This window comes from Melozone crissalis, unplaced genomic scaffold, assembly GCF_028551555.1.
Source record: "Melozone crissalis strain CALT ecotype California unplaced genomic scaffold, PUWL_Pcris_2 ptg000156l_1, whole genome shotgun sequence".
Classification (NCBI taxonomy): Eukaryota; Metazoa; Chordata; class Aves; order Passeriformes; family Passerellidae; genus Melozone; species Melozone crissalis.
In genome coordinates this window covers 745,094-770,964 of record NW_026535927.1, presented here as the reverse complement: position 1 = coordinate 770,964, position 25,871 = coordinate 745,094, and the positions used below count along the sequence as shown (strand labels likewise).

Here is a 25,871-nt window from a genome sequence, read left to right as displayed (position 1 = left end):
TTTTTTTTTGGTGTTTGCTGTTGCATCAAACCCACCCAGCCTTCACAAAACATTCCCAACTTCTGCTGCAACACGGTGCCTTTTGCTAAAAGATTTTTTTGGCAGTTCCAGGAGTGCTGATTGCAGAAGACTGAGTCACTGAGGTCAAACACCCAGTTTTGAGGATGTTTTGTAGGCAGGAACATGGAAAATGCCTGGATTCATCCCAAATGTGGCATCACCCTTCTGTCACAAGGGGTAGAGTGACCACCTGTGTCCCCGCCTGCACTTCACAGATGCCAAAGCAAGGCTCCCAAAAAACCAAGCCATGAAGGAGGTGGGAGAGCAGCCAGACTTTGGCTCCAAACTCTTGAACCATCCCCATAGCACCAAAAATTCCCACTCCAGCTGCTGGAAAACTCCATTTATGAACGGGGCACGAAGCACAGCAAGATCCCTCTAAACCCTGAGCTGCTCAGTGACACAGAGCTTGGGGAAAAAACTTGGAAAAAGCCCTAAAAAGCTGGATTTGAAGCAGAATCCTGGTGGAGGAGAGGGCAGGTGGCTACTCACGGAAGCACTGGGGGATCTCCCCGCTCCAGGAGCCGTTGCCCTCGCAGGTGAGCACGGCGGGCAGGGACAGCTGGTAACCCTCCAGGCAGGCGTAGCTGATGCTGGAACCCCAGCTGAAATCTGACCCCACCACCTTCCCGTTGGGAATGGCCTGGGGAGCTCTGCAGGTGATGGCTGGGGGAGGAGGAAAAAGAAGGAGAAGGAGGAAAAGGAGGAAATGGAAAAGGAGGATGACAAAGAGAAGAAGGAGGAGGAGAAGAAGGAGGAAAAGGAGAAGAAGAAGGAGAAGAAGGAGAAGAAGAAGAAGGAGAAGAAGGAAGAAGAGGAGGAAAAGAAGGAAATGGAAAAGAAGGAGAAGGAGGAGAAGGAGAAGAAGGAAAAGGGAGAAAAGGGAGAAAATGGAGAAAAGGAAGAAAATGAGGAAACGGAGGAAAAGGAGGAAAAGGAGGAAAAGGAGGAAAAGAAGGAGGAGAAGGAGAAGAAGAAGGAGGAAAAGAAGGAGGAGGAGAAGAAGGAGAAGAAGGAGGAAAAGGAGGACAAGAAAAGGAGGAGAAGGAATAGGACAAGGAAAAAAGGAAAAGGAAAAGGAAAAGGAAAAGGAAAAGGAAAAGGAAAAGGAAAAGGAAAAGGAAGAGTCAGGTCTCTCCACTTCTTAATTATTTCCATTAACAAGCAAATTCCACCTAGGTGCAAAGTCACCTCCTGCTCTCCAAGAGCATCTCCCAGGATTGGCACAAAGTGGGGTCAAACCCTTCAAAGTTTGCAGTTCAATCCCAAATAATGAAATATCCCATGGGAAGGGATCCATGAGGATCATCCAAGCCCTGGCCCTGCACAGACACCCCAAAATCCCCCCCTGTGCATCCCTGAGAGCGTTGTCCAAACATTCCTTGAGATCCTGGGGCTCTGCTCAGTGCCCCACCACCCTCTGGGGGAAGAACTTTTCCCTCAGCATCTCCACAAATCCGATTTTGAAGTCAACGCTCGTTCCCAGCTGAAGGTAAAAATCTGCCCTGACATGGTGTGAAAGCTCATCCCCGATTTCCCCGAAGATTCACACATTTTGGACAACCTGGCTGAGGCTCAGACGAGCAGTTGAAGCCACAACCTGTCGGGTTTTCACCCACTCTGGGGTGTTTGGAGATGACATTTTTGCAGCGCTCTGCTCTTCAGCTCAGAGCAGCCAAACCTGTGCCTCCAAATGAGACTCTTGGCCACATTCTGGATCATTTCTGCAGCATTTGCTCAGTGCAGAGGATGAAAAAGGAGAGGAAGAATTGCTCTTTACAGCCTCTGAAGGAGCTGGAGCGCATTTGAGGGTTTTTATGTGGCCTGTTTTTATATCAGTTCCGTGACAGGTGAATTTTCCAGATTTTTAAAGGAATGCAGCGATGCTGCCACTCATTTTATCTGTGCTGGGGGGTCAGGAAAACAGATCCAGCCTGCCCAGCCACTGCTTTCCTATTTCCCTTTTCTATCTCTGAACCACAGGAGCCATCTCAGAATAATGAAAAGACTTGCAGGGAACATTTTTCAGATGTTTCTGGGTGATGCCAGCACAGCGTCTGCTGGAAAAACACAATATTTCATCTGAGCTTGATCCGAGTTTTTTGTGCAAAATCACTTTACTCCCTGGGCTTTGAAGGAGAGCAGCAACTCCTTCCCTCCCTGCCAGGCACAGATTGATAGCCCTGAGCACAGCAAGGCGTTGCTGCTTCCCTGACAAATGCCAAACTTTGTGTGTGGAATGAGGGAGATGAGGAACGCCCAGCCAGGCTTTCATGGAAACTCTGGTGGCCTCCAAAACTTGTGTCCTGCAGGGTTCCTTACCCTTGCAGACGGGTTTGGTGCCGTTCCAGGTGCGGTCTTTGGTGCAGGTGAGGGCAGCAGCTCTGTCTGACTCCATCATGAAGCCAGGAGTGCACTGGAACACCACGGATTTGTTGTAGGTGAAGTCACTGCCCAGCCTCAGCCCATTGGCCGGCACGCCGGGGTCTCCACAGTTGATCACTGCCAAGGAAGGGAAAAAGGAGAATTTCTGGCAGCTGGAACCACGCCTGGGATGGTCCTGAATGTTTTTTTCCAGGTGGGGTTTAACCAGTTAAATGTGGAGCAGGTTTGCAGCCTGCGATTTGGTTCATTTGTCCTTGGTGCCCAGCTGGAGCAGGAATTGTTTTGTCTCCCTGCTCTGTGCACAGAGCTCACCATCCCTGATATGAAGCCCAGACCCACACACCAAAGCAGCACAGAACCTGAGAAATATAAAAGTTAAAACCAGAGGCGCCACCAGTGCTCACCAGTGCACTCGGGGCTGGTCCCAGTCCAGGTGCCATTGACGGTGCAGTGCCTGCTCAGCACCCCAGTGGAGTAATAACCCTCCCTGCACTGGTAGATGATGGAGCTGGAGAACACCAGGCCGTCGTTGAAGATCACCCTGGCGTTGCTGGGAGTCCCGGGGTTCCCGCAGGAAATCACTGCCAGGGGAAACGGGGAAATTCAATTAAAATCACCCAGAAACCACAAACCGACCCCCAGGGCTCCGAGGGGTTCCTCCTGCATTGCCTGTGCTCAGGAAAGGCAAGTTCTGAGGACATGAGAACACTTCTGGGGACATGAGAACAGTTCTGGGGACACCAGAGCCATTCTGGGGACACTAGAGCAGTTCTGGGGACACCAGGACAGCTCTGGGGACATGAGAATAGCTCTGGGGACAATAGAACAGTCCTGGGGACATTGGGGCAGCTGGGGGACATCAGAGCAATTCTGGGGACACTGGGGCAGTTCTGGGGACACCGGGGCAGCTCTGGGGACACCAGAATAACTCTGGGGACACTGGGGCAGCTCTGGTGACATCAGAGTAATTCTGGGGACACCTGGGCAGTCCTGGGGACCCCAGGGCAGCTCTGGGGACACTGGAGGTGTTCTGGAGACACCAGGGCAGCTCTGGGGACACCAGAATAGCTCTGGGGACACCGGGGCAGTCCTGAGGACACCAGGGCAGCGCTGAGGGCATCAGAGCAATTCTGGGGACACTGGGGCAGCTCTGGGGACATCAGAGCAATTCTGGGGACACCGGGATAGTCCTGGGGACACCAGAACAACTCTGGGGACACTGGGGCAGCTCTGGGGACACCAGAACAGCTCTGGGGACACTGGGGCAGCTCTGGGGACACCAGAACAGTACTGGGGACACTGGGGCAGCTCGGGGGACATCAGAGTAATTCTGGGGACACCTGGGCAGTCCTGGGGACACCAGAAGAGCTCTGGGGACACTGGGGCAGCTCGGGGGACATCAGAGCAATTCTGGGGACACTGGGGCAGTCCTGAGGATAGTGGAACAGCTCTGGGGACAACAGGGCAGCTCTGGGAACACCGGGGCAGTCCTAGGGACACCAGAACAGCCCTGGAGACATCAGAGTGATTCTGGGGACACAGAAGAGCCCCGTGTCGCAGCAGTACCTTCGCACTCGGGCTGCGTGCCGCTCCAGGAGCCGTTGGCGTGGCAGACCCTCTTGGAGGAGCCGCGCAGGGAGTAGCCGGGCTCGCAGCTGAACCGCACCACGCTGCCCACGTCGAAGGCGTCCCCCAGCCCGATCCCGTGCGAAGGGATCCCGGGGTCGCCACACACGCCCTGGCTGCCCCCTGCCAGGAGAGCACAGAGTCACCACAGCCACCAGGGATGGAGGCTCCTGTCCCTTGTCACCCTCACCGGGAATTCCACCCCCAGCAGAGCAGTGGAACTCCAAATTAAACATTCCCTGATTCCGTGAGCCCCCCTGGTTTTGAGATGGATGCAAACATGGCCACAATTCCTGAATCCCAAGGTGGAGGCTCCAGCATCAGCCCCAGGGATGTTTCCCCTCCGTGAAGGAATTCCCACGTGCTCCAAGCCAGCCCTGAGCAGCTGGAAGTGAGGGAACAAGGAGGGTTGGAGCGTGGGAGGAAGGGAAGGGAAAAGGGGAAAAGGGGAAAAGGGGAAAAGAGAAAAGGGGAAAAGGGAAGGGTTGGGGGTGTCCAGGGAAGGGAAGTTCAGGTAAGGGAAGGGGAGGGAGGTGCCTCCTCCTCAAGGCACAAGAGTAGGTGATGATGGGTGGGAGGTGATGACAATGGATGGGTGACCATGAACGAGTGACCATGGCCAGCTGATGGTGTCTGGGTGACCATGACCAGGTGACCAAGAACAGGTGACCATGAACGGGTGACCATGGCCAGCTGATGGTATCTGGGTGACCACGAACAGGTGACCAAGAACAGGTGACCATGAACAGGTGATGGTGTCTGGGTGACCATGAACAGGTGACCATGGCCAGCTGACTGTGGCTGGGTGACCATGAATGGCAGTGACCATGAACAGGTGACCAAGAAGGGATGACCATGAATGGGTGACAACAAACAGGTGACCATGGCCAGCTGACTGTGGCTGGGTGACCATAAATGGATGACCATAGCCAGGTGACCATGAACAGGTGACGAAGAACAGCTGACCAAGAACAGATGACCATGAACAGGTGACCATGAACAGGTGACCATGTCTGTGTGCCCCCCAGGGCCCTTCCCAAGCCCCCTCACCCGAGCAGTGTGGCAGGGAGCCGCTCCAGCGCCCGTCCAGCTGGCACATCCTCGTGGCATTGCCCACCAGCGTGCGCCGGCCCAGGCAGCTGTACCTGACCACGGAGCCCACCGTGTGCTTGTCCCCCGAGATCTGCGCGTGGGGAGGGGACCCGGGGTGGCCACAGGACACCACTGCAACAGAGACACGGCTTCAGCACCCGGGGATCCAGAATTCTGGCTTGGGGGGACCTTAAATGTCAGTTAGTGCCACTCCTTTCCATGGGCAGGGACGCTTTTCCCTATCCCTGGTTGCTCCAAGCCCTGTCCAGCCTGGCCTTGGACACTTCCAGGGATGAGGACAGTCCCAGCTGCTCTTGGCACATGTGCCAAAGCCTCCCCATCCTCACAGGGAAGTTCAACACACAGGAAACAAAAACATAAGAAAATCTCCTTTTTTTTTAAACTTTGAAACCCAGGAATCCAAGGAATCAGTGGTAAAATTGACCTGGGTTTCCAAATGTCAACAAATCCTCCAAATCCCAACATTTTATGCGAGATAAAATGGAGGAAGGAGATCCCTTGTACTCAAGGAGGCTGAGGGAACCTGGGATTGGGGTTTTAACAGGAATTCCCTCCCGGCTGTGGGAACATGGATCATCACTCACCAGCTCCCCAGGATCCATGCAAGGGGTGAGGAGAGGACAAAAGGAAAGGAAAACGTGCCCAAAACTGCTTGGTAGGATTTGGTGTGGAGGGAGAAACGTGGGAAAAACAAAAGGAACAATCCCAGCTTTGGAACAGCTCAAGCCAATTGGAATTTCTGGAGTTGGGCAGGGAATGGGATTGCAGCTGGTTTGGTGCCCAAAGGGACAAAATGGTCATGCTGGGGTGGGGCTGCTCCTGCCTGCACCTCCCTAAGGCAGCTAAAATCCACTCTGGATCCCAAATTCCCAGTGTAAGATTGAGACTCACTCACTCAGGTGAGTCCTCACTCACCCAGGTGTACCCTCAGCCACTCAGGTGAGCTCTCCCTGTGCTCCAGAGCTGCTCCTGCCCTCTCCACCTGCACTATCCCAGCAGGATCCTCTCCTCAAACCCCACAACCCATCAGGATTCCACCTGGAACACCCAAAATCCATTGGGATCTGCCTGTCCTTACAAAGAGAACGTCCCTAGCAGGATCCTCTCCTCAAACCCCAAAATTCATTGGGATTCCACCTGAAACCCCCAAAATCCATCAGGATCCACCTGGCCCTACATAGAGAATGTCCCTAGCAGGATCCTCTCCTCGAACCCCAAAATTCATTGGGATTCCACCTGGAATCCCCAAAATCCATCAGGATCCACCCGTCCCTACATAGAGAATGCCTTCCAGCAGGATCCTTTCCTCAAACCCCAAAATTCATTAGAATTCCACCCAGAATCCCCCAAAATGCATCAGGATGCACCTCTCCCTACAAAGAATGTCCTTATCAGGGTCCTTTCCTCAAACCCCAAAATTCATTAGGATTCCACTCAGAATCCCCAAAATTCATTGGGATCTGCCTGTTCCTATATAGAGAATGCCTCCAGCAGGATCCTCTCCTCAAACCCCAAAACCCATAGGAATTCCACCTGGAATCCCACAAAATCCATCAGGATCTACCTGTCCCTACACAGAGAATGTCCCTTTTCCTCAAACCCTAAAATTCATTAGGATTCCACCTGGAACCCCTAAAATCCAATGGAATCCACCTGTCTCTACATAGAGAACCCTCTCCAGCAGTATCCTCCCCTCAAATCCCAAAATTCATTGGGATTCCACCTGGAACCCCTAAAATCCACTGGGATTCATGTGTCCTCACAAAGAGAACCCCCTCCACCAGTATCCTCTCCTCAAACCCTAAAACACATCAGGATTCCACCTGAAACCCCCAAAATGCATCAGGATCTGCCTGTCCCGAGACAGAGGACCTCCTCCACCAGAATTCTTTCTTCAAACCCCAAAATTCATTGGGATTCCACCTGGAACGCCCCCAAATCCACTGGGATCCACCTGTCCCTACACAGAGAAACCCCTCCAGCAGAATCCTCTCTTCAAACCCTAAAATCCATCAGGATCCACCGTTTCCTGAGAATGCCCTCCAGGAGGATCCTCTCCTCAACCCCAAAACCCATCAGGATTCCACCTGGAACCCCCAAACCCATTGGGATCTGCCTTTCCCTACACAGAGAATGCCTCCAGGAGGATCCTCTCCTCAACCCCAAAACCCCCTCCCTAGGAAACTCCTGAAACCACTGGGACCATTCCCACGTGGATTTTTTTGTGGGGATTTTTTTTGGGATGGATTTTCCCTCACGAATCCTGCTGACCCCCACGAGATGCGCTGGACAGGGAGAGGGGTTGGGGCCACTTACAAAGGCACTGGGGGAGGGCTCTGTCCCACGTGCCATCGCCCTGGCACGTCAGGACGTGCGTCCCCAACAGATAAAATCCGTGGCTGCACTGATAGGACACGGTGGTGCCGAAGCTGAACCTGTGCGGGCCGCTCGGCTGCACTTGCCGCACGCTGTTTTCCAGGTGCCCGGGGTCAGAACAGTTCACAACTGCAAACAGACAACAGAACAACACCCAGAAAATAATGGGAAGCGAAAAGTGAGGCAGAAAATGTGGGGTTTAAAAAAAAAAAAAAAAATTGGTGGGAAGTTGAAGATTTTATGCTGATTTAAGATTTTTTTCCCGAGATTTTTTCTCTGAGATTTTTTTTTTTCTCCGAGATTTTTGAGGGTGGGAGTGGAAAAATTTCTCGTGAAAAAGGGAGTCCAGGCAATCCTGCAGGTTGTCACCCAGCAGCAGAGGCTGGATCTCCAAATTGGGATTGAGATTATCCAGCTGGGAATAACTGATCCCAAACCGGGATTTTTTTTGGAATAATTGATAATCCAGCATGGCCAGAGATCCTGGATTAGGGAGATGCAGAGGGAGGGAGTGCAGGGAGGGGAGGGGATTTGGGAAGTGAATCTGAGTGCTGATCCCATGGGGAAAGAGGGAAAAGGGCTCTGCACAAAGCTGTGGGAAGATATTTCCTGGGAAGATAAACGAGGAGGTTGGACAAGGTGATTTGGGGGGGAGCAGAGGAGAGATCCTGATTTTCCATGGACATGGATTGTGACCACCAGGGCATGTTTGTAGGGCTGTGCCTGCCTTTAACACCCTCTGAGCCCAAATTTGGGTCTGATCCCAAATCTGATCTGATCTGTGCCTGCCTTTAACACCCTCTGAGCCCAAATTTGGGTCTGATCCCAAATTTCCAACACGCTCCAACTCCTTGGAGAACGCATTGAGGTGAGGAAATCCCGTGGGATTTACAGCATCCCTGGCATCTCCAACCACATCCCCTGGGTGGTTTCCAGGGATTTCTGGCTTGGGATCATGGAGAATCCCCAGGGAAGGCCAGACTGACCTCGGCAGGAGGGCAGGGTGCTGCTCCACTGGCCGTTGGCCAGGCACTGGGATTGGGAAGCTCCCTCCAGGCGGAATCCGGGGTTGCACTGGAATTTGGCCACGTCGTTGAGGTTGAACTGGGAGCCCTGGGTGAGGCCGTTGGGGGGGTTGCCAGGGTGGCCACAGGTGATGGCTGCAAGGACAAAATGGAAATGTCACTGGATTTATTCCTGGAGAAAAGTGGATTATTCATTGGAAAAAGATGTGAAGGTAGGAGAGCATAAAAACCGCCACATCAATCCCAAACCCCAAAGATTTGGGGCTTCTCTGTTGAGATACAGGATGACATTGAAAAAAAGGGATTTTTTTAGGTTTTATTTGCTCCAGGAATTCCCTGCATCCCTCTCCAGGCAGCCGAGTGCCAGGATCCCACTGATTTACACCACACATCCCTCTCCAAAAATCCCAGCTCCTGCTCTTAACCCCACACCACCCCACGCATCCAAACTCTGTTGTTCCCTCCCTCTCTCCCTGTCCCCCCTGGGCTGAAGGAATGACAAGTACTGATGAACACAAGAATTTAAGAACAGAAAGATTTGATGGACAAGTAAAATACCTTTTACTCACCAACAGAATAACTGGCAAGAAACCTACCAACCAATTGGAGTCACACGTGAGGTGTGTGACTAAAACTACATAAAAATGAGTTATGTGAATAAAGAATGGGTTTTTTCCTGCATGAAGAAAATGGAGTCTTGATAAAAAAACACCCCAAAGGTGTGTGCATGGCCACCCCACACCTCGAGGGTGTGAGCTCTGCCCAGCCCCTTCCAGGCCCTCCAGGCTGGGATGTCCCCTCAGGGCTGAAGGAATGACAAGTACTGACGCACACAAGAATTTAAGAACAGAAAGATTTGATGGACACAGACCAATAAAGTAATTAGCCAGAAAGCTACTAACCAATTGGAAAGACACATGAGGTCTGTAAAACTGCATAAAAATGAGTTGTGTGAATAAAGAATAGGTTTTTTCCTGCATGAACAAAATGGAGTCTTGATAGCAAAACACCCCGAACGCGCGCGCAGCACAACCACCTCATACCTCAACCACCCCACACTTTGGGGGTGTGAGCTCTGCCCAGCCCCTTCCCCAACCCCTTCCCCAGCCCCTTCCAGGCCGGGATGTCCCCCCAGGGTGAAGCAATGACAATACTTACGCACACAGACAGGCGTTTTCCCGGACCAGCGGTGGTCCTGCTGGCAGATGCGCACGGACATGCCGATGAGGCGGAAGCCGGGCTGGCACTGGTACACCACGCTGCCACGGTAGTTGTAGTTCTCCCCGTTGATCTGCCCGTTCACAATGGGGCTGGGCACGCCACAGTGCCCGGCTGGAGGGGACAGAACGGCAGCAATCAGCTGGAGAGCCCAGCAAAGGTGTCCCCAAAGGGCATCGGGGGATCTCTGCGGGTTTGGGGTGAGGAGAAGCCCAGACCGGGATGGGTTGCAAGGGAATGCAAGGGTTGTCCATAGGGACACCTCTACCATGTCAAATCCAACCTCTCCTTGGACACTTCCAGCTGTGGATGGGGCAGCCACAGCTTTTCTGGGCATGGATGAGGTTTGGAGATGCCCAGATTGGTTTGGGTTGGAAGGGAACATAAGGGTTGTCCACAGGGACACCTTCCACCATGCCAAGTCAGCCTGTCCAACCTCTCCTTGGACTCTTCCAGGGATGGGGCAGCCACAGCTTCTCTGGGCAGGGATGGGGGTTCACAATGCCCTGACTGGTTTAGGTTGGAAGGGAACATAAGGGTTGTCCACAGGGACACTTTCCACCATCCCTGGTTACTCCAAGCCCTGTCCAAGCTCTCCTTGGACACTTCCAGCTGTGGATGGGGCAGCCACAGCTTCTCTGGGCATGGATGGGGTTCATGATGCCCAGATTGGTTTGGGTTGGAAGGGAACATAAGGGTTGTCCACAGGGACACCTTCCACCATCCCTGGCCATCCTCTCCAACCTCTCCTTGGACACTTTCAGGGATGGGGCAGTGTTCCCTCCCAAGGAGCCTTTCCCACACCCGTGGATGCCGCAGGAGCATCCCAAAGGTACCTACCCAGACACCTGACCTCAGCCCCGCTCCAGAGCCCGTTGGCCATGCACTCCCTGACCCGGGAGCCCACCAGGGTGTAGCCAGTGTTGCAGGAGAAGATGGCAGTGGCCCCGTAGCTGGTGAGGGTCCCGATCTTGTTCCCGTTGGGAGGCGTGGGCAGGTCCCCACAGGAGATAACTAGGACAGATCCCAAAGGATAAGTGAGAGAACAGGCTGGGTTTTGAAGGAATGCATCCAGGCACAGCACCAGGAGTTGCTGCTGGAGTGGGAAAGTTCATTAAATAATTCCAGGAATTGTGATCATTCCAGAGCCATGTAAGATGAGGTGACAAAAATAAGAGCTGTTCATATTTATGCTTCAGGATACAGGGGAACACTAAAGACAGGCTGGGAAAGAACCAAAGGAGTTTTTCACACCAGAGCTTCCTCACAGAGGAATATTTTTCTGTCATTAAGCCTGATTCCCAGAAACCCCACAGAATCATGGAAGGGACCTTAAAGGCCATGAGTGGGGACATCTCCCACTAGGCCAGGCTGCTCCAAGCCCTGACCTTGGAATGGCACAAAGTTCATAATTAAAAGTGACACCCAGCTTTCCCCCACAATCCAAAATCCCAAGATCTGCAGATCCCAGCTGGGTTTGTGGGATGCAGGAGCCTCTGCAAACCCAACCTCCCCCTCAGAACTCTTGGTTTTATCTTCATTTTCTCTGCCTTCAAGCTCTGCCAAGCCTGCAGAGCTCCCGCTGGGTGCTGCTGACCTCGGGGCGCTGCCAAGATGCTGTCACTTGGATTTAGGTGGCAATAAGGCTGAGGGAACAAAAGGAGGTCAGGCTCCTGCTCCCGGATCCAGAGGAAGAGCTGGCAGGGGGAGAAGCACATCTGTCACCCACACCAGCAGTCACAGCTCCACAAACAAAGGCAGGCAGCAGGGAAGGAGAGGCTTTGCTGCCTCTGTCTGCACTTGGAGAGAAAAACCCTGCACCTCTGACAAAGGGAGAGATGCAAAGCACAGCAGTGGTGTCAGAACAACTGAGAGCTGCTGGCGTGCCCCGTTGGGTTTGATTTGCAGGTGACACTGTTACCCTTGTAAACCTGGTGTTTGTGTGAGAGCTGAGGCTTGACAGCAGAATTCTTTATTTTCCCTCCTTAAAAGCCCTGACTTCAGAGCAGCTGTGGCAGAGAAGCTGCTGGGACCCCACAGCAACAGCTGAGCTGAAGGGCTTCAGATCCCAGGGAAGTGCTGGGATTAAACCAGGATTCACTTCCAGGCATCTCCCTGCATCCCAATCCCTTCCAGCAGCTCTGCTGTCTCTGCCTCAGCTGCTGACGAGAGTAATTGAGTTCTACCCCACAGCAGAGACGACACCTTCCATGATCCCAGTTTGCTCCAACAGGGATAGGGTAGGTTGGAAGGGATGGGGCAGCCACAGCTCCTCTGGGAAATCCATCCCAGCACCAACCTGCCCTCACAGGGATAGATTTGCTCCCAAAATCTGCACCAAACCATCCCATCCTGTACCCAAAGGGCACCATCTCCTTGGTTAGCCATGATTACCCACCAGCATCATCCTGAAACCCTCAGGGCTGGGATTTGCTGACCCCAAACACAAAACCAGCTCCTGGCGATGCTGCTCTGTGAAATCCATCCCAGCCACTCCCTGCCCTTCCAGGAATGGATTTCCTCCCAAAATCTGCACCAAACCATTCCATCCTGTACCCAAAGGACACCATCTCCTTGATTATCCATGGTCACCCATCAGCAACACCCTGAAACCCCCAAGGCTGGCATTTATTGAGCCCAATCACAAAACCAGTCCCTGGTGACTTCCTCCCAAAATCTGCACCAATTTCCTCCCCAATCTGCACCAAACCATCCCATCCTGTACCCAAAGTACGATCACCCACCAGCACCACCCTGAATCCCCCCAGCTTGGCATTTACTGACCCCAAACCCAACCCCAGCCCCCGGTGCCACCCTGGGGCGCCCCTGCCCTTACTTTTGCAGGTGGGCACGGGCTGCCCGATGCTCCAGGTGCCGTTGGCCTGGCAGCGGATGACCCTCTGGCCCGTGTAGTAGTAGCCAGGGTCGCAGATGAGCATCAGCTGGGCGTTGTAGTGGTACTGCACCTCGTAGGTGAGGCGCCAGCGGCCGTGCTCCACCGCGATGCTGCCCACGTCGGGGCACGTCACAGCTGAGGGGGGAATGGAACAGGGGAAATGGGACATGGGAAATGGCACGTGGGAAATGGGCCATGGGAAATGGCACAAGGGAAATGGGACATGGGAAATGGAACGCGGGAAATGGCACGTGGGAAATGGCACACGGGAAATGGAACACAGGAAATGGCACGTGGGAAATGGCACGCGGTAAATGGCACATGGGAAATGGCACAAGGGAAATGGCACAGGGAAAAGGGCACGCGGGAAATGGTGCAGGGAAAATGGCACAAAGGAAATGGCACAAAGGAAATGGCACAAGGGAAATGGCATACAGGAAATGGCACAGGGAAAATGGCACGTGGAAAATGGCACGCGGGAAATGGCACAAAGGAAATGGCACACGGGAAATGGAACACAGGAAATGGCACGTGGGAAATGGCACACAGAAGTGGCACAGGGGAAATGGTGCATGGGAAATGGCACGCGGTAAATGGCACATGGGAAATGGCACAAGGGAAATGGCACAGGGAAAATGGCACAGGGAAAATGGCACGTGGAAAATGGCACGCGGGAAATGGCACAAAGGAAATGGCACAAGGGAAATGGCACAGGGAAAATGGCACAGGGAAAATGGCACACAGGAAATGGCACAGGGGAAATGGCACGCGGGAAATGGCACGCGGGAAATGGCACAAGGGAAAGTGGCACACAGAGATGGTTCAGTGAGGTTTTAACCCCGCCAAAAAAGTCCCAGTGTGGTGGGTTTTTAATGAGGGGTGTGTCATGGGCATGGTTTATGAAAAATCTTTTTGCCAGGATTTTTTCTCCTGAGAAGCTGAGAGGTCTCAGAAATGAAATGTAAACAATGGTTATCTGCTGCTGTGGAATGCAACAGGTGATTGGTGATTGGTCTCATGTGGTTGTTTTTAATTAATGGCCAATCACAGCCCAGCTGTCTTGGACTCTCTGGCCAGTCACAAGATTTTATTATCATTCCTCTCCCTTCCTTTTCCAGCCTTCTGATGAAATCCTTTCTTCTATTCTTTTAGTATATTATTTTCTTTTAATATAATATATATCATAAAATAATAAATCAGCCTTCTGAAACCTGGAGTCAAGATTCTCATCTCTTCCTTCGTCCTGGGACCCCTGTGAACACCACCACAAGGGATGTATCCCCTGGTGAGGCTGTTGTTGAGAATTAAAAGGAAAATTTTGTGGATAATGTTGTAAGTGGTGATGTTGCCTGAAACCCAAAGAGAAAAATGCCTTGCAATGGGGTTAAAATCATAAAATGGGAATCAAGGACACCTCATTGTCTCAGGCCTTGAGAAATGGAAACACAAGTGGGTTTGGGGGAGCAAACTTGGGGTAAATCACGGAATCACAGAATTTCTAGGTTGGAAGAGACCTTTAAGATCATCGAGTCCAACCCATGTTCTAACACCTCAACTAGATCATGGCACCAAGTGCCACATCCAGTCTTTTTTTAAACACATTGAGGGATGGTGACTCCACCACCTCCCTGGCTAGATGATTCCAGTATTTGACCACTCTTTCTGTGAAAATGACTTTGTTAACTGAAGTTAATTGGGAGATTGATCCATTGGCATGTTGGGGGTTAAACTTATAAAAGTGTGAAAAACTATGACCCATTGTCCATTTTGGGTGCAGCCCCTGGGGAGCTTCATCAGCCCTAAATGTACCTGAAAACCCTTCAATAAATAGAACTGCTTTATACTTTTAACTTTTGTTTGGCCTGTGTCTTAGGCAGCCCCAAAGGCCTCCCTGCTGTCTGGGCAGCCCCAGTCCCCACTCACCCAGGCACAGAGGGGGCTGGTTCCCGTTGCTCCACACTCCATCCTGCAGGCACTCGGTGCTGGGCTCGGCGCCCGGCTGCAGCTGGAATCCCTCATTGCACTGGTACACGGCCTTGGTGCCCACCGTGTACTCCTTCCCAAAGACAACCCCGTTCCTTGGGGCTCTGGGAATGCCACAGGAGAGAGCTGGGAAGAGAAAACACATCTTAAACAAAAAATAAAAATCAGGGAGCTGGTGGTTTTATCCCAAATTGCAATCCTGGATCCCGAACTTTCCTACTGGGAGTGCCCACCCTTCATAAAGGATTGTCGGGGCCTCTAGCTGCTCAGAGTGACCCCAAGATGTGTTAGAAAGTCTCTTTTCCCAGTCTGGCGCTTGAAGAAGGAGTCAGGGCTCTTCAGTTCTCATTCTCAAGGTTGTTTATTGTATCTTATCTATAAAATTCTTTCTCCTTTCCAGCCGAGGTTTGCTCAGCAAGACAGTCCAAGACACTCTGGCCACCCCCAGGGCAGTGTTGTTATCTTTTTATACTAAAACCTATGTGTACATTATTTACAATAACTTTCCAATGCCTATCACCTATGTTAGACAGCGAGCTTCTACTCTAAACCAATCTAAAAGTGCCACCATCACAGCAGAAGATGGAGGCCAAGAAGAAGAAGGAGAAAGGCTGGACACACCCAGATTCCTCCATCTTGCCCCCTGAACCCCCATTCTAAAAACCCCAAAATCTACTTTTTCACCCCGTGATAAACTCTCTATCGTTCTACTTAATTTGCATTTGCCATGCAAGGCTCAGGTTTTGTCCCATTCCTGCCCCAGCATGGAGCAGGATCCCAGAGCAGCTGGCAGGTGAATTCTGAGAGGTGTCAGCAGCTCCATCCCTGTTGGCACTGATGGTGACAGGAGTGTCACTGCAGCGAGCTCAGGGCTGGTCAATCCCTCTCCAAGGCCTGATGTCTAGACAGGCTGCCAGGCTGAATACCAATGGCTCTCCCAGGGAACAGAAAGCACCTGGAAAATCCAACTTTTTCCCTGCTGCTCTTTTCCAGCTCCCAGTCATTCCCTTCCCTCTTTGCCATCTATTCCCAAAGTCTTGCAGACGAGGATAACCCTCAGCGCTCCGAGCTGGTTCTCAACACCCAATTACCCAATTCCAATGTTGATTCTTTTTCACTGCTTTTCCAGGGACTCTCAGAACTTGATCCCAACCCATCCCTGCTCTCACTTTGGCACAGGGGGATGGCTTCCCTCCAGTGGAAGTGGCCCTGGGGGTGCTGGGTGCCAGGCTGAATACAATGGCTCTCCCAGGGAACAGAAAGCACCTGGAAAATCCAACCTTTTCCAGCTCCCAGTCATTCCTTTCCCTCTTTGCCATCTATTCCCAAACCCCTGCAGACGAGGATCACCCTCAGCGCTCCGAGCCTGCTCCCAACATTACCCAATTCCAATATTTATTTTTTTTCCCCCTGCTTTTCCAGGGACTCTCAGAACTCGATCCCAGCGTGTCCCTGCTCTCACCTTGGCACAGGGGGATGGCTTCCCTCCAGTGGAAGTGGCCCTGGGGGTGCTGGCTGCAGGTGGAGGTGCTGTGTCCCACCAGGCGGTAGCCGGCGTCGCAGCCGAAGCGCACGGAGCTGCCGGGGCGCAGCCCGGAGTGGCTCAGGATCATCCCGTGGGCTGGGGGCTGGGGGAGGCTGCAGTAGGGAGCTGGCAAGGAGGGCAGGGAAAAGAAAACCAGTCAGCAGCAGGGTCATTCCCTTCCCACTCCCAGGAATTACACCGAGCTTCCCCAAAATCCCCAAAACAAAAATCGGCGATGGATAAACGCGGAGTCGAAGCAGGGATGGAGCACGGGGCTCTGATCTGAGCCTCAGCCAGCTCCAGGAATAAGGAGTCATTCCTGGTAATTGAATATTCCTTAATTCATTTGCTGAGAAAAGCCTGGACAGACTTTTCCAGTGCCTGGCCACCTCCTCATCCAGAAACCTTTCCCAATATCCATTCCCTGGCATCAATGACTCTCCACATCAGGCTTCTGGTTCTGAGGAGTGGTTGGGAAATGAGCCAAAGCTCCAAGGTTTCTCCCTGGAATTTCTCCTGACTGTGATCCCACAATCCTGATTGTTACAGATTGGTTGAGACTGAGCCAAAGCTCCAAGGTTTCTCCTGGACAGACCCTGCCTTTCCCAACCTCCCAACTTGGAACGTGCCCGGCTTTGTCCCTTCCCTGCCTTGGCAGCTCCTGCCCTGCCAGCTGGATCTCTGCAGGAATCCCACGGATCCTCCCGGCTCTGGAGCTGCTCCTGCTGCTGGCAGAGGCAGCTGGGACTCACCAGAGTAGCGGATTTTGAAGCCTTTCCTGTTGTAGGCATGGTCGGAGGACCAGCGCAGGAAAACGCTGTTCCCGCTGCTGGTGACGGTCAGAGGGGCTGAGTAATTCCCACTGAGGGACAGCAGCAGGGGGCTCTGCCCTGAGGGACCTGCCAGGAACAGGGGACAGGGAAAAGGGACAAGTCACAGTGTGGCATTCACATTTTTTTGAAAAATCCCAGGATTTTTCTCCTGGGAAGCTGAGAAGCCTCAGAGAAAAAGGAAAATAATAATTCTCTGATTTGCTTCGCCTGTGTTTTGCTCCATTGGAATGTGTTTAAAAAGGAAAACAATTCTTTTCTTATTTGCTTCTCCTGTGTTTTGCTCATCTGGAATGTGTTTGGAGATTGTTTACCCACAGGTGATTGTTTCATTGATATCTGCTGTGAGTTGTTTTCACTTTTTGGCCAATCAGAGCCAAGCTGTGTCAGGACTCTGGAAAGAGTCACGAGTTTTCATTATTATCTTTTTAGCTTGTAAGTATCCTTTCTGTATTCTTTAGTATAGCTTAGTATAGTATTCTTTAATATAATATATATATAATAAAATAATAAATCAAGCCTTCTGAAACATGGAGTCAGATCCTCATCTCTTCCCTCATCCTGGGACCCCTGTGAACACCGTCACACCCAACTCCTCCCCCTTGGAAAAATCCTTCAGATCCATCCCAAAAAATCAAATTGCAGCTGTTTCCTTATGCCAGGAATCAGTGAGGAACTTTCTGGAAGGCAAGCAGGAGTTTCCAGGTGGGAAGCTGGCCCTGGAATGCTCCTTCCCCCTTGACTGGTTGGGATCATGGAACCCCAGGAGGATTTGGGATGGAAAGGGGAGGGAATCTCTCACCATCAAAGATTTCAAACTCATCGAACTGCTTCTCGCTGAGGAAGTACTCGATGGTGAGGGAGATGTTGTAGCCTGGCTCCACCTTCACCACCCAGGAGCAGGTCTGGAAGTGGGGGTAGCTCCCCAGGAAGCTCTGGCTCAGGATCACCCCGGTGGAATCCGTCATCAGCTGGTTCATGGGGCAGTGCACTGGGGATGGAGATGGACATTCAGTGGGAATGAACATTTTTCAGAGGAAGGATGGAAGCACAAGGGGTCTGTCCTGATGAGCCAGCTCAAGGCAGAGCACGACCCCTGCACTCCTTGATCCCTGGGGCTCAAAGAATCCCCAAATCCCAAAAATCGTCACACTTAAGGAAAGGAGCAAAAAGCAGCAAAGCCAACTAACCATTCCCACTGCTTTGATCCCTGGGGCTCAAAGAATCCCCATATCCCACAAATCCCAAAAACTGTCACACTCAAAGAAAGGAGCAAAAAGCAGCCAACAAACCATTCCCAATGCCTTGATCCCTGGGGCTCAAAGAATCCCAAAATCCCACAAATCCCAACAATTTTCTCACAGGAACAAGAAGCAGCAAAGCCAACAAACCATTCCCACTGCCTTGATCCCTGGGGCTCAAAGAATCCCAAAATGGGATCCCAAACTGGACATGAGAACTCCAATTCCTGCTCAGGGAGGGTCTCACTCCCTCCTCCCAAAAATCCCACACTCCTAAAAACGGGAAAATGAATCCCAAGGATGAAAAATGTGCCAACAAACCTCCCCCAGCTCCTTCCCTGAGCAGGGAAATGTGGGATTTATGGATTTTTTACCTTCACAGGTGGGTGGGGGTCCCTCAAACTGCAGGTGGGTGCCCAGTTTGCAGGTGAGGATTTCGTTCCCAATGAGGGTGAAGCCAGGGAGGCAGCGGTACCTGACAATGTCACCTGGGAAGGGATGGAAAACAGGGATGGGAGGGGGAAATGCAATTAAAAAACTGGAATGAGGATGAGGAGGATGAGGGAAGGCTTTACCAATGTTGAACTCCTCGTTCTCTGTGATGATCTCGGCATTGGGAACCATGGTGGGAGGCTGGCAGCGGAAAAGCTGGAAAGCTGGAAAGCAAGGGAGGAGCAGAACATCATGAACACAGCCCTGATGGAAGCAGGGAAATTCCTCCCTTTCCACCAGGAAATTCTCCTTTTTTTATAAGGAAATTCCTCCCTTTCCACCAGGAAAATCCTCCCTCTCCATTAGGAAATTCCTCCCTTTCCACAATGAAATTCCTCCCTCTCCATAAGGAAATTCCTCCCCTTCCACAATGAAATTCCTCCCTTTCCATCAGGAAATTCCTCTCTCTCCATTAGGATATTCCTCCCTCTCCACCAGGAAATTCCTCCTTTTCTATAAGGAAAATCCTCCCTTTCCACAAAGAAATTGCTCTTTCCCCACAAGGAAAACCCTTCTTTTCCACCAGAAAATCCCTCCCTTTCCACCAGAAAATTCCTCCTTTTCCACAAGGAGATTCCAGGACTAAAAACTTCCTAGAAAAAAACTGGTTTGAAAGACTTAGTGGAAAAAAAAAAATTGAGCTGAAAAACTTCCTGGAAAAAAATTGGTTTGAAAAATTTTGTGGGGGAAAAAATATAAATGGGCTGAAAATCTTTCTGGAAAAAACTGGGCTGAAAAACTTCCTAGAAAAAACTGGTTGGAAAGATTTTGTGGGAAAAAAAATGGACTGAAAAACTTCCTGGAAAAAACTTGGTTTGATAAAGTTTGGGGGAAAAAAGTGGGCTGAAAAACTTCCTGGAACAAAACTGGTTTGAAAAATTTCATGGAAAAAGAAACTGGGCTGAAAAACTTCCTGGAAAAAAACTTGGTTTGATAAACCTTGTGGAGAAAAACTCGTCTGAAAAACTTCCTTGGGAAACCCAGCCTGAAAAACTTCATTAAAAAAAAAAACTGGGCTGAAAAACTGTGGAAAACTCGGGATAAAAGAGTATTTTTTTTGCATATTCCCAGATCTATTCCCAATATTCCCAACATTTCCCCCCCCCAAGGGAAGCAGCAGCTCAGACCATAGAAGTAGATGGCGAAGATGCCCCCGTTGGCGCCGTCGCTGTGGAATTTCAGCAGGACCTGGTTGGAGGAGCTCTGGGCAGATTTCTTGGCTGAGTTGCCTGTGAACACCCCCAGCTGTGGGGCTGTTTGCTGGGGCCCGTCCCTGATGGCAGGAACACAAGGAAAAATTGATTTTTCCAAGGATTTAAGCCTAGGAACCCAACCTAGGCTTTCCTTCCCTTTTCCCGCATCCACATTTCACAACCCCTGCTCCAGTTAAACCCCTACAACTTCTCCTGGCTCCCAGCTGGACAATCAGAAACACAAATTTCACTTTTAACCTCAAAAACTGAGGAATTAGGACCTGTTTCCCAAAGGAATTTCACTCCCTGTTTGCCCAGCAAATAATGGATTCTGAATATCCCCTCCAGAATACCAGGGGATATTCTGAAGGTCAGACTTTGAGTGCCAAAAGCTCAAACTTTGGTCACAAACCCTTTAATCAGAGTGGCTACCTGAAGCTGATAATCTCCATTCTTAATAAATAATGGAGATTATCATTATAAATAATATTTTTATTTATTCATATTGAAAGAAAGCTCAAAAAATTTTTAATTTCTCTTCTCTTCTCCAAAACACCAGAAGCTCCCAGCTTGCAAAGGGGATCCCAGGGGTCCCATTCTCAGTTGCTGCTGCTTCAAAGCCAGGATTATTTCCCAAAATGAGTCCTTGGAGTGACCCCCTGCACCCACCAGACAGTGATGAAGTCGTTGTAGGGCTCTGTCTGCAGCAGGGTGAAGTTCAGGTGGATCCCATATCCCACGGGCACTGTCAGCAGCCAGGTGCAATCCTGGGAATTTGGGTACTGGTTGGGGAAGCCAGGAGAGTAAACCGTCCCATTCTGGGCTGTGACATTGCCCCCACAAGGCACTGCAGGGAAGCAGAGAGAAACACAAACCCAGTGAGGAAATATCCCCTTAAAACATCCTTATATCCCATTTTTATTCCTTTTTTTTTTTTTTTTTGTACAAAAGTAACAATTCTGCATACAGAAAAATCCAGATTTTGTCCTAACTTGCCTGAAATAATTCCTCTCTGCTGCAAGCACTGAAAGAGCAGCTGAGGATTCAGCTCTTTGTGTTCTCTGGGGTTCAAGGACTTACAAGAGGGCAAATATCACCTCTCTCCCTCCTTGCACAGCTCCTGCAGAGCCAGTGCTGGCATAAAGGTCAGTGCTCCTGGGAAATGGGCTGGGAAATCTTCAATAAGCAGCTCTGAACTTCTCAAAGGTTCACCTGAAACCCTTCTGGAAGCAAATCCCACAGAATTCCGGCCAGCAGCCCGAGGGGTGAAAGGCTGAAACAGCCATGAGGGGGGGGGGGGGAAAGAGAATTTGGATGAGTTTGGATGCCTGGATTGTGAATCTTCAGCCTGCAGAGTCCTCTGAGCACAGCTTTCAGAAGAAAAACCACCTTGGAAGATTCCTGAGGATCTCCCACCTGGATCATTCAGGAGATACCCATGAAGGAGGCAGACAGGGACACACCCAGAGTCCTCAGAGCTGCAATACTCTTTTATCAGTGATTATTTTTATTTATCAGAGCTAGATCAATGGAAGCTGGGTGTTGTTGAGGGAATAAAGCAGCAAGGAATTATCACTCCAAGGCCCCTGGACTGTGCCATACAGAAATAACAGCTCCAGCAGGAAGGTGAGACACAGATTCTCCTCAACCGCACCCCAAGACTCAAACCCCTTGAAACACCCCAAATATTCACCAAAACACCTCATGGAGACCACATTTCCTTCCAAGAGCTCATTCCCATCCACACCTTTGCTCCCAGAGCAATCCCAGCCCATCCCAAGGAGCTGAAGTGCCATGCCCAGGTGAGCCCAGGCCGTACCTTCACACCTGGGCAGGGGGTGATCCCAGTTCCTGTTGGTGCTCAAGACTCCCCAAGACCCCCATCAGAAGCTGCCAAAACACCCCAAATATTCACCAAAATACCTCATGGATCCCTCCAAGAGCCCATTCCCAGCCATGTCTTTGCTCCCAGAGCATCCCAAGGAGCTGAAGCGCCGTGCCCAGGTGAGCCCAGGCCGTACCTTCACACCTGGGCAGGGAGTGATCCCAGTTCCTGCTGGTGCTCAAGACTCCCCAAGACTCAAACCTCCCTCAGAAGCTGCCAAAACACCCCAAATATTCACCAGAACACCTCATAGATCCCTCCAAGAGCTCATTCCCAGCCACACCTTTGCTCCCAGAGCAATCCCAGCCCATCCCAAGGAGCTGAAGTGCTGTGCCCAGGTGAGCCCAGGCCGTACCTTTACACCTGGGCAGGGAGTGATCCCAGTTCCTGTTGGTGCTCAAGACTCCCCAAGACTCAAACCTCCCTCAGAAGCTGCCAAAACACCCCAAATGTTCACCAAAACACCTCGTGGATCCCTCCAAGAGCTCATTCCCAGCCACACCTTTGCTCCCAGAGCATCCCAAGGTGCCCAGGTGAGCCCAGGCCGTACCTTCACACCTGGGCAGGGGGTGGTCCCAGTTCCTGTTGGTGCCGTGCTGGCAGGTGAGCACGGGGTGCCCGATGAGCTGGTAGCCAGGCAGGCACTCGAAGGAGATGGACTGGCCGACGTTGTAGCCAGCTCCTCTCACCACGCCGTTGGCAAAGGGCTCCGGGTCGGGGCATTCCTGCAGCTCGTAGGCTGGGGAAACACAATGGGAATTTGTGTTTGTGTTTTATTTCTCAGGGAAAAAGGGACAGGGCAAGGAGAAATGGTCTCAAGCTGTGCCAGGGGAGGGGCAGGATGGAGTTCAGGAGGAATTTCTCCATGGAAAGGGTTGGAAGGGGGTGCCCAGGGAGGTTTGGAGTCAACAACCATGGAGTTGACTCAGCAACCACAGAGTTAACTCAGCAACCATGGAGTTAACTCAACAGCCACTGAATAAACTCAATAACCACAGAATTAACTCAGCAACCATGCAGTTAACTCAACAAGCATGGAGTTAACTCAACAACCACAGAATTAACTCAACAACCACGGAGTTAACTCAGCAACCAAGGAGTTAACTCAACAACCATGGAATTAATTCAACAACCATGGAATTAACGGAATTAACTCAACAATCATGGAATTACCTCAACAACCATGGAGTTAACTCAACAACCATGGAGTTAACTCAATAACCACTGAATTAACTCAACAACCACTGAATTAAATCAACAACCACGGAGTTAACAAACACGGAGTTAACTCAACAATCACAGAATTAACTCAACTCAACAGCCACGAAATTAATTCAACTCAACAACCACAGAGTTAACTCAACAACCATGGAATGGGCTCAATAACCACAGAATTAATGGAATTAACTCAACAACCATGGAGCTAACTCAACAACCATGAAGCTAACTCAACAACCATGGAGTCAACTCAACAACCACAGAATTAACTCAACCACCACAGAGTTAACTCAAGAACCGCCACCCCCGGGGCAGGGCTGTCCCTGCTCACCCTGGTACTCCAGCTTGAAGCCGGGTTTGTTCTGGGAGTGGTCGCTGTGGAAGTACACGGTGGTCTCGTGGGAGGTGGAGAGCAGCGAGCCGGGCAGCTCGGCGCCGCTGAAGCGCCCGATGACGCTGCTGGTGTCGTAGGGCCCGTTCCGGATCTCCACAAAGTCGTGGTTGGGCTCCGTGGAGAAGTTCAGGAACTGGATGTGGGCACCTGCAGAGGGGGAAGGAGGAGTTGGGCTCTAAAATTGCAGCTGAGGTTTTGCACCGGCACCAGCTCCAACAGCAGCACTAATCCCAGCTCCAATCCCAATACCAAACCCAGCTCCAACATCAGACTAACTCCAACTCCAAGACCAGCACCAACCCCAATATCAGCACCAACCCCAGCTCCAATAGCAGAACCAACCCCAACACCAGCATCAACCCCAGCTCCAATCCCAATACCAAACCCAGCTCCAACCCCAGCTTTAAGCCAGCTCCAACAGCAGCACCAACCAAAACATCAGCATCAACCCCAGCTTCAATCTCAATACCAACCCCAGCTCCAACCCCAGCACCAACCCCAGCACTAACCTCAGCTCTAACAGCAGCACCAAATGCAAGATCAGCACCAACCATGGCTCCAATCCCAATACCAAACCCAGTTCCAATCTCAACCCAAAAGTCAGCACCAACCCCAGCTCCAATCCCAATACCAAACCCAGCTCCAACACCAGCATCAACATCATTACTAACCCCAGCTCCAACAGCAGTACCAACCCTGGTCCCAACCCCAGCTTTAAACTCAGTTCCAACCCCAACATCAGCACCAACCCCAGCTCTAACCCTGGTTTCAATCCCAACACCATTCCCAGTTCCAATCCCAGCTCCAACCCCAACCGCAACATCAGCTCCAACCCCAGCTCTAACCCTTGTTTTAATCCCAATACCAATCCCAGCTCCAACCCCATCACTGCCCACCTGCACAGCCCAGGACACCCTGGGCACTCAGCAGGACTTTAACTGCCCTGGGGACACAGGGCAAACCCTCAAACTGACACAGAGGAGCTTTGGAGTGGAGCTTAGGAAGGAATTCCTCCCTGGGAAGGTGGGGAAGTCCTGGTTTAGGGTGCCCACAGCAGCTGTGGCTGCCCCTGGATCCCTGGCAGTGCCCCAGGCTGGGGCTTGGAGCACTTTGGGATAATTTCCCTGGCAGGGAGTGGAATGAGATGATCTTGAGGTTCTTCCCAACCCAAACCAGTCAGGGATTCTCTGATTTTTCACCCCCTCTTCTGCGATGGCACCGACCCAAACCCATCTCTCTCACCAAACCCCACAGGCAGCAGGATCCTCCACGTGCAGTCCAGGTTGCTGGGGTAATTTCCCGGGAATCCTGGGCTCAGGAGCACTCCTTCCATCTCTTCTGCTGTTCCTCCACACTGGGCTGGAAGAACAACAGGGTTCATGGTCAGGATCCAGTCACAGGATCCCTGAGGGGCTTGTCTGGGTGAGGGCCATGGGAAATGAAGGAATTAAAGACTCAGCTGAGAAAAAGGAACCAGCACCAAGTTTCCAGGGCCACATCAGGAATGGATGTGCCTTTCTCCTGCCCTTAGGAGATGAAGACTGAGCCCAGGGATCCAGTTTGGGCCACCAGAAATGGAAAGCCAGATGTGAGCAGTGACAGAGGGGATGGACACCTGCTCTGCCCACAGACATTGCACCAAACCAGGCACCAGCACTTCTTGACACCTTCACCAGCTCAAAGAATGACTGTGAAGAAGCTGAGTGATGCTATTCTGACCCCAGTTACAGCCTCTCCATTCCCCTGCCAATCTCTGGGCAGTCTGTCACTGATAAACCCAGCACGGAGTGTTTGCTCGCTGCCTGCAGCCCACTGCCAGCCACGGCAGCACAAAAATATGTTTACAAAAGGCACCACATGAAATTGAAGCACTGACAGCACCTCCTCACACTTATCTGGATGACCTCCACGTGGTCCCAGCAGCAGCACCCAGCTGAATCCAGCCAGGTGTTCTCTAACTCGCTGTGACAGCCAGGCACAGGCTCTTTGTCCAATATCTCATTAGCCCAGACCTGCTCCTAACAAGGTTTCTCCCAGAAGATTTCTCTTTCTTTTCCCTCCTAATGGCTCTTTAATAGAACTGCTGCTGAATTATTTAGGTGCCCAGCAGCTGGAGGAAGCAGGCCAGCAGAAAATCAAACTGTGCTTGGAGCAGGGGCTCTGGTGGGCACAGGGCAGAGCCCCAGCACTGTCACACCCACAAAGGTGACATTCACTCCTCCAGGAGTGGCTCCAGATGTTTTTCTGCCTCTCTGCAGCAGCCTGGCCTTTCCCAAGGAGGGGAAAATACAGGCATAGCCAAAATTCTGCTGGGTTGGGAGGCTGGTGCTGATTCAAAGAACAAAACTTGTGGTTTGGCAGCTTTTGGGATCCTCCTCCATGCTGGGATCTCCCAGCTGAGCCCAAGGACT

At 51.5% G+C, this 25,871-nt stretch overlaps 1 protein-coding gene across 1 annotated transcript in view; it reads right to left on the bottom strand.

Annotated features, from left to right (window-relative positions):
• The window catches only part of LOC128948761 (CUB and sushi domain-containing protein 2-like), a 139,232-nt gene that overhangs the window by 11,064 nt on the left and 102,297 nt on the right, over positions 1 to 25,871 (bottom strand). The window contains exons 36-56 of the mRNA XM_054293525.1: positions 24,703 to 24,819; positions 23,398 to 23,607; positions 22,399 to 22,587; positions 20,633 to 20,810; positions 19,898 to 20,043; positions 18,854 to 18,934; positions 18,653 to 18,766; positions 17,840 to 18,028; positions 16,960 to 17,106; positions 16,145 to 16,333; positions 14,623 to 14,808; positions 12,640 to 12,834; positions 10,644 to 10,817; positions 9,744 to 9,917; positions 8,547 to 8,720; positions 7,501 to 7,689; positions 5,122 to 5,295; positions 4,012 to 4,194; positions 2,850 to 3,026; positions 2,383 to 2,562; positions 553 to 726 (exon numbers count right to left, since the gene is read on the bottom strand). Coding sequence (XP_054149500.1) covers positions 553 to 726; positions 2,383 to 2,562; positions 2,850 to 3,026; positions 4,012 to 4,194; positions 5,122 to 5,295; positions 7,501 to 7,689; positions 8,547 to 8,720; positions 9,744 to 9,917; positions 10,644 to 10,817; positions 12,640 to 12,834; positions 14,623 to 14,808; positions 16,145 to 16,333; positions 16,960 to 17,106; positions 17,840 to 18,028; positions 18,653 to 18,766; positions 18,854 to 18,934; positions 19,898 to 20,043; positions 20,633 to 20,810; positions 22,399 to 22,587; positions 23,398 to 23,607; positions 24,703 to 24,819 — 3,540 coding nt within the window. The remainder of the gene's footprint in view (positions 1 to 552; positions 727 to 2,382; positions 2,563 to 2,849; positions 3,027 to 4,011; positions 4,195 to 5,121; positions 5,296 to 7,500; positions 7,690 to 8,546; positions 8,721 to 9,743; positions 9,918 to 10,643; positions 10,818 to 12,639; positions 12,835 to 14,622; positions 14,809 to 16,144; positions 16,334 to 16,959; positions 17,107 to 17,839; positions 18,029 to 18,652; positions 18,767 to 18,853; positions 18,935 to 19,897; positions 20,044 to 20,632; positions 20,811 to 22,398; positions 22,588 to 23,397; positions 23,608 to 24,702; positions 24,820 to 25,871) is intronic.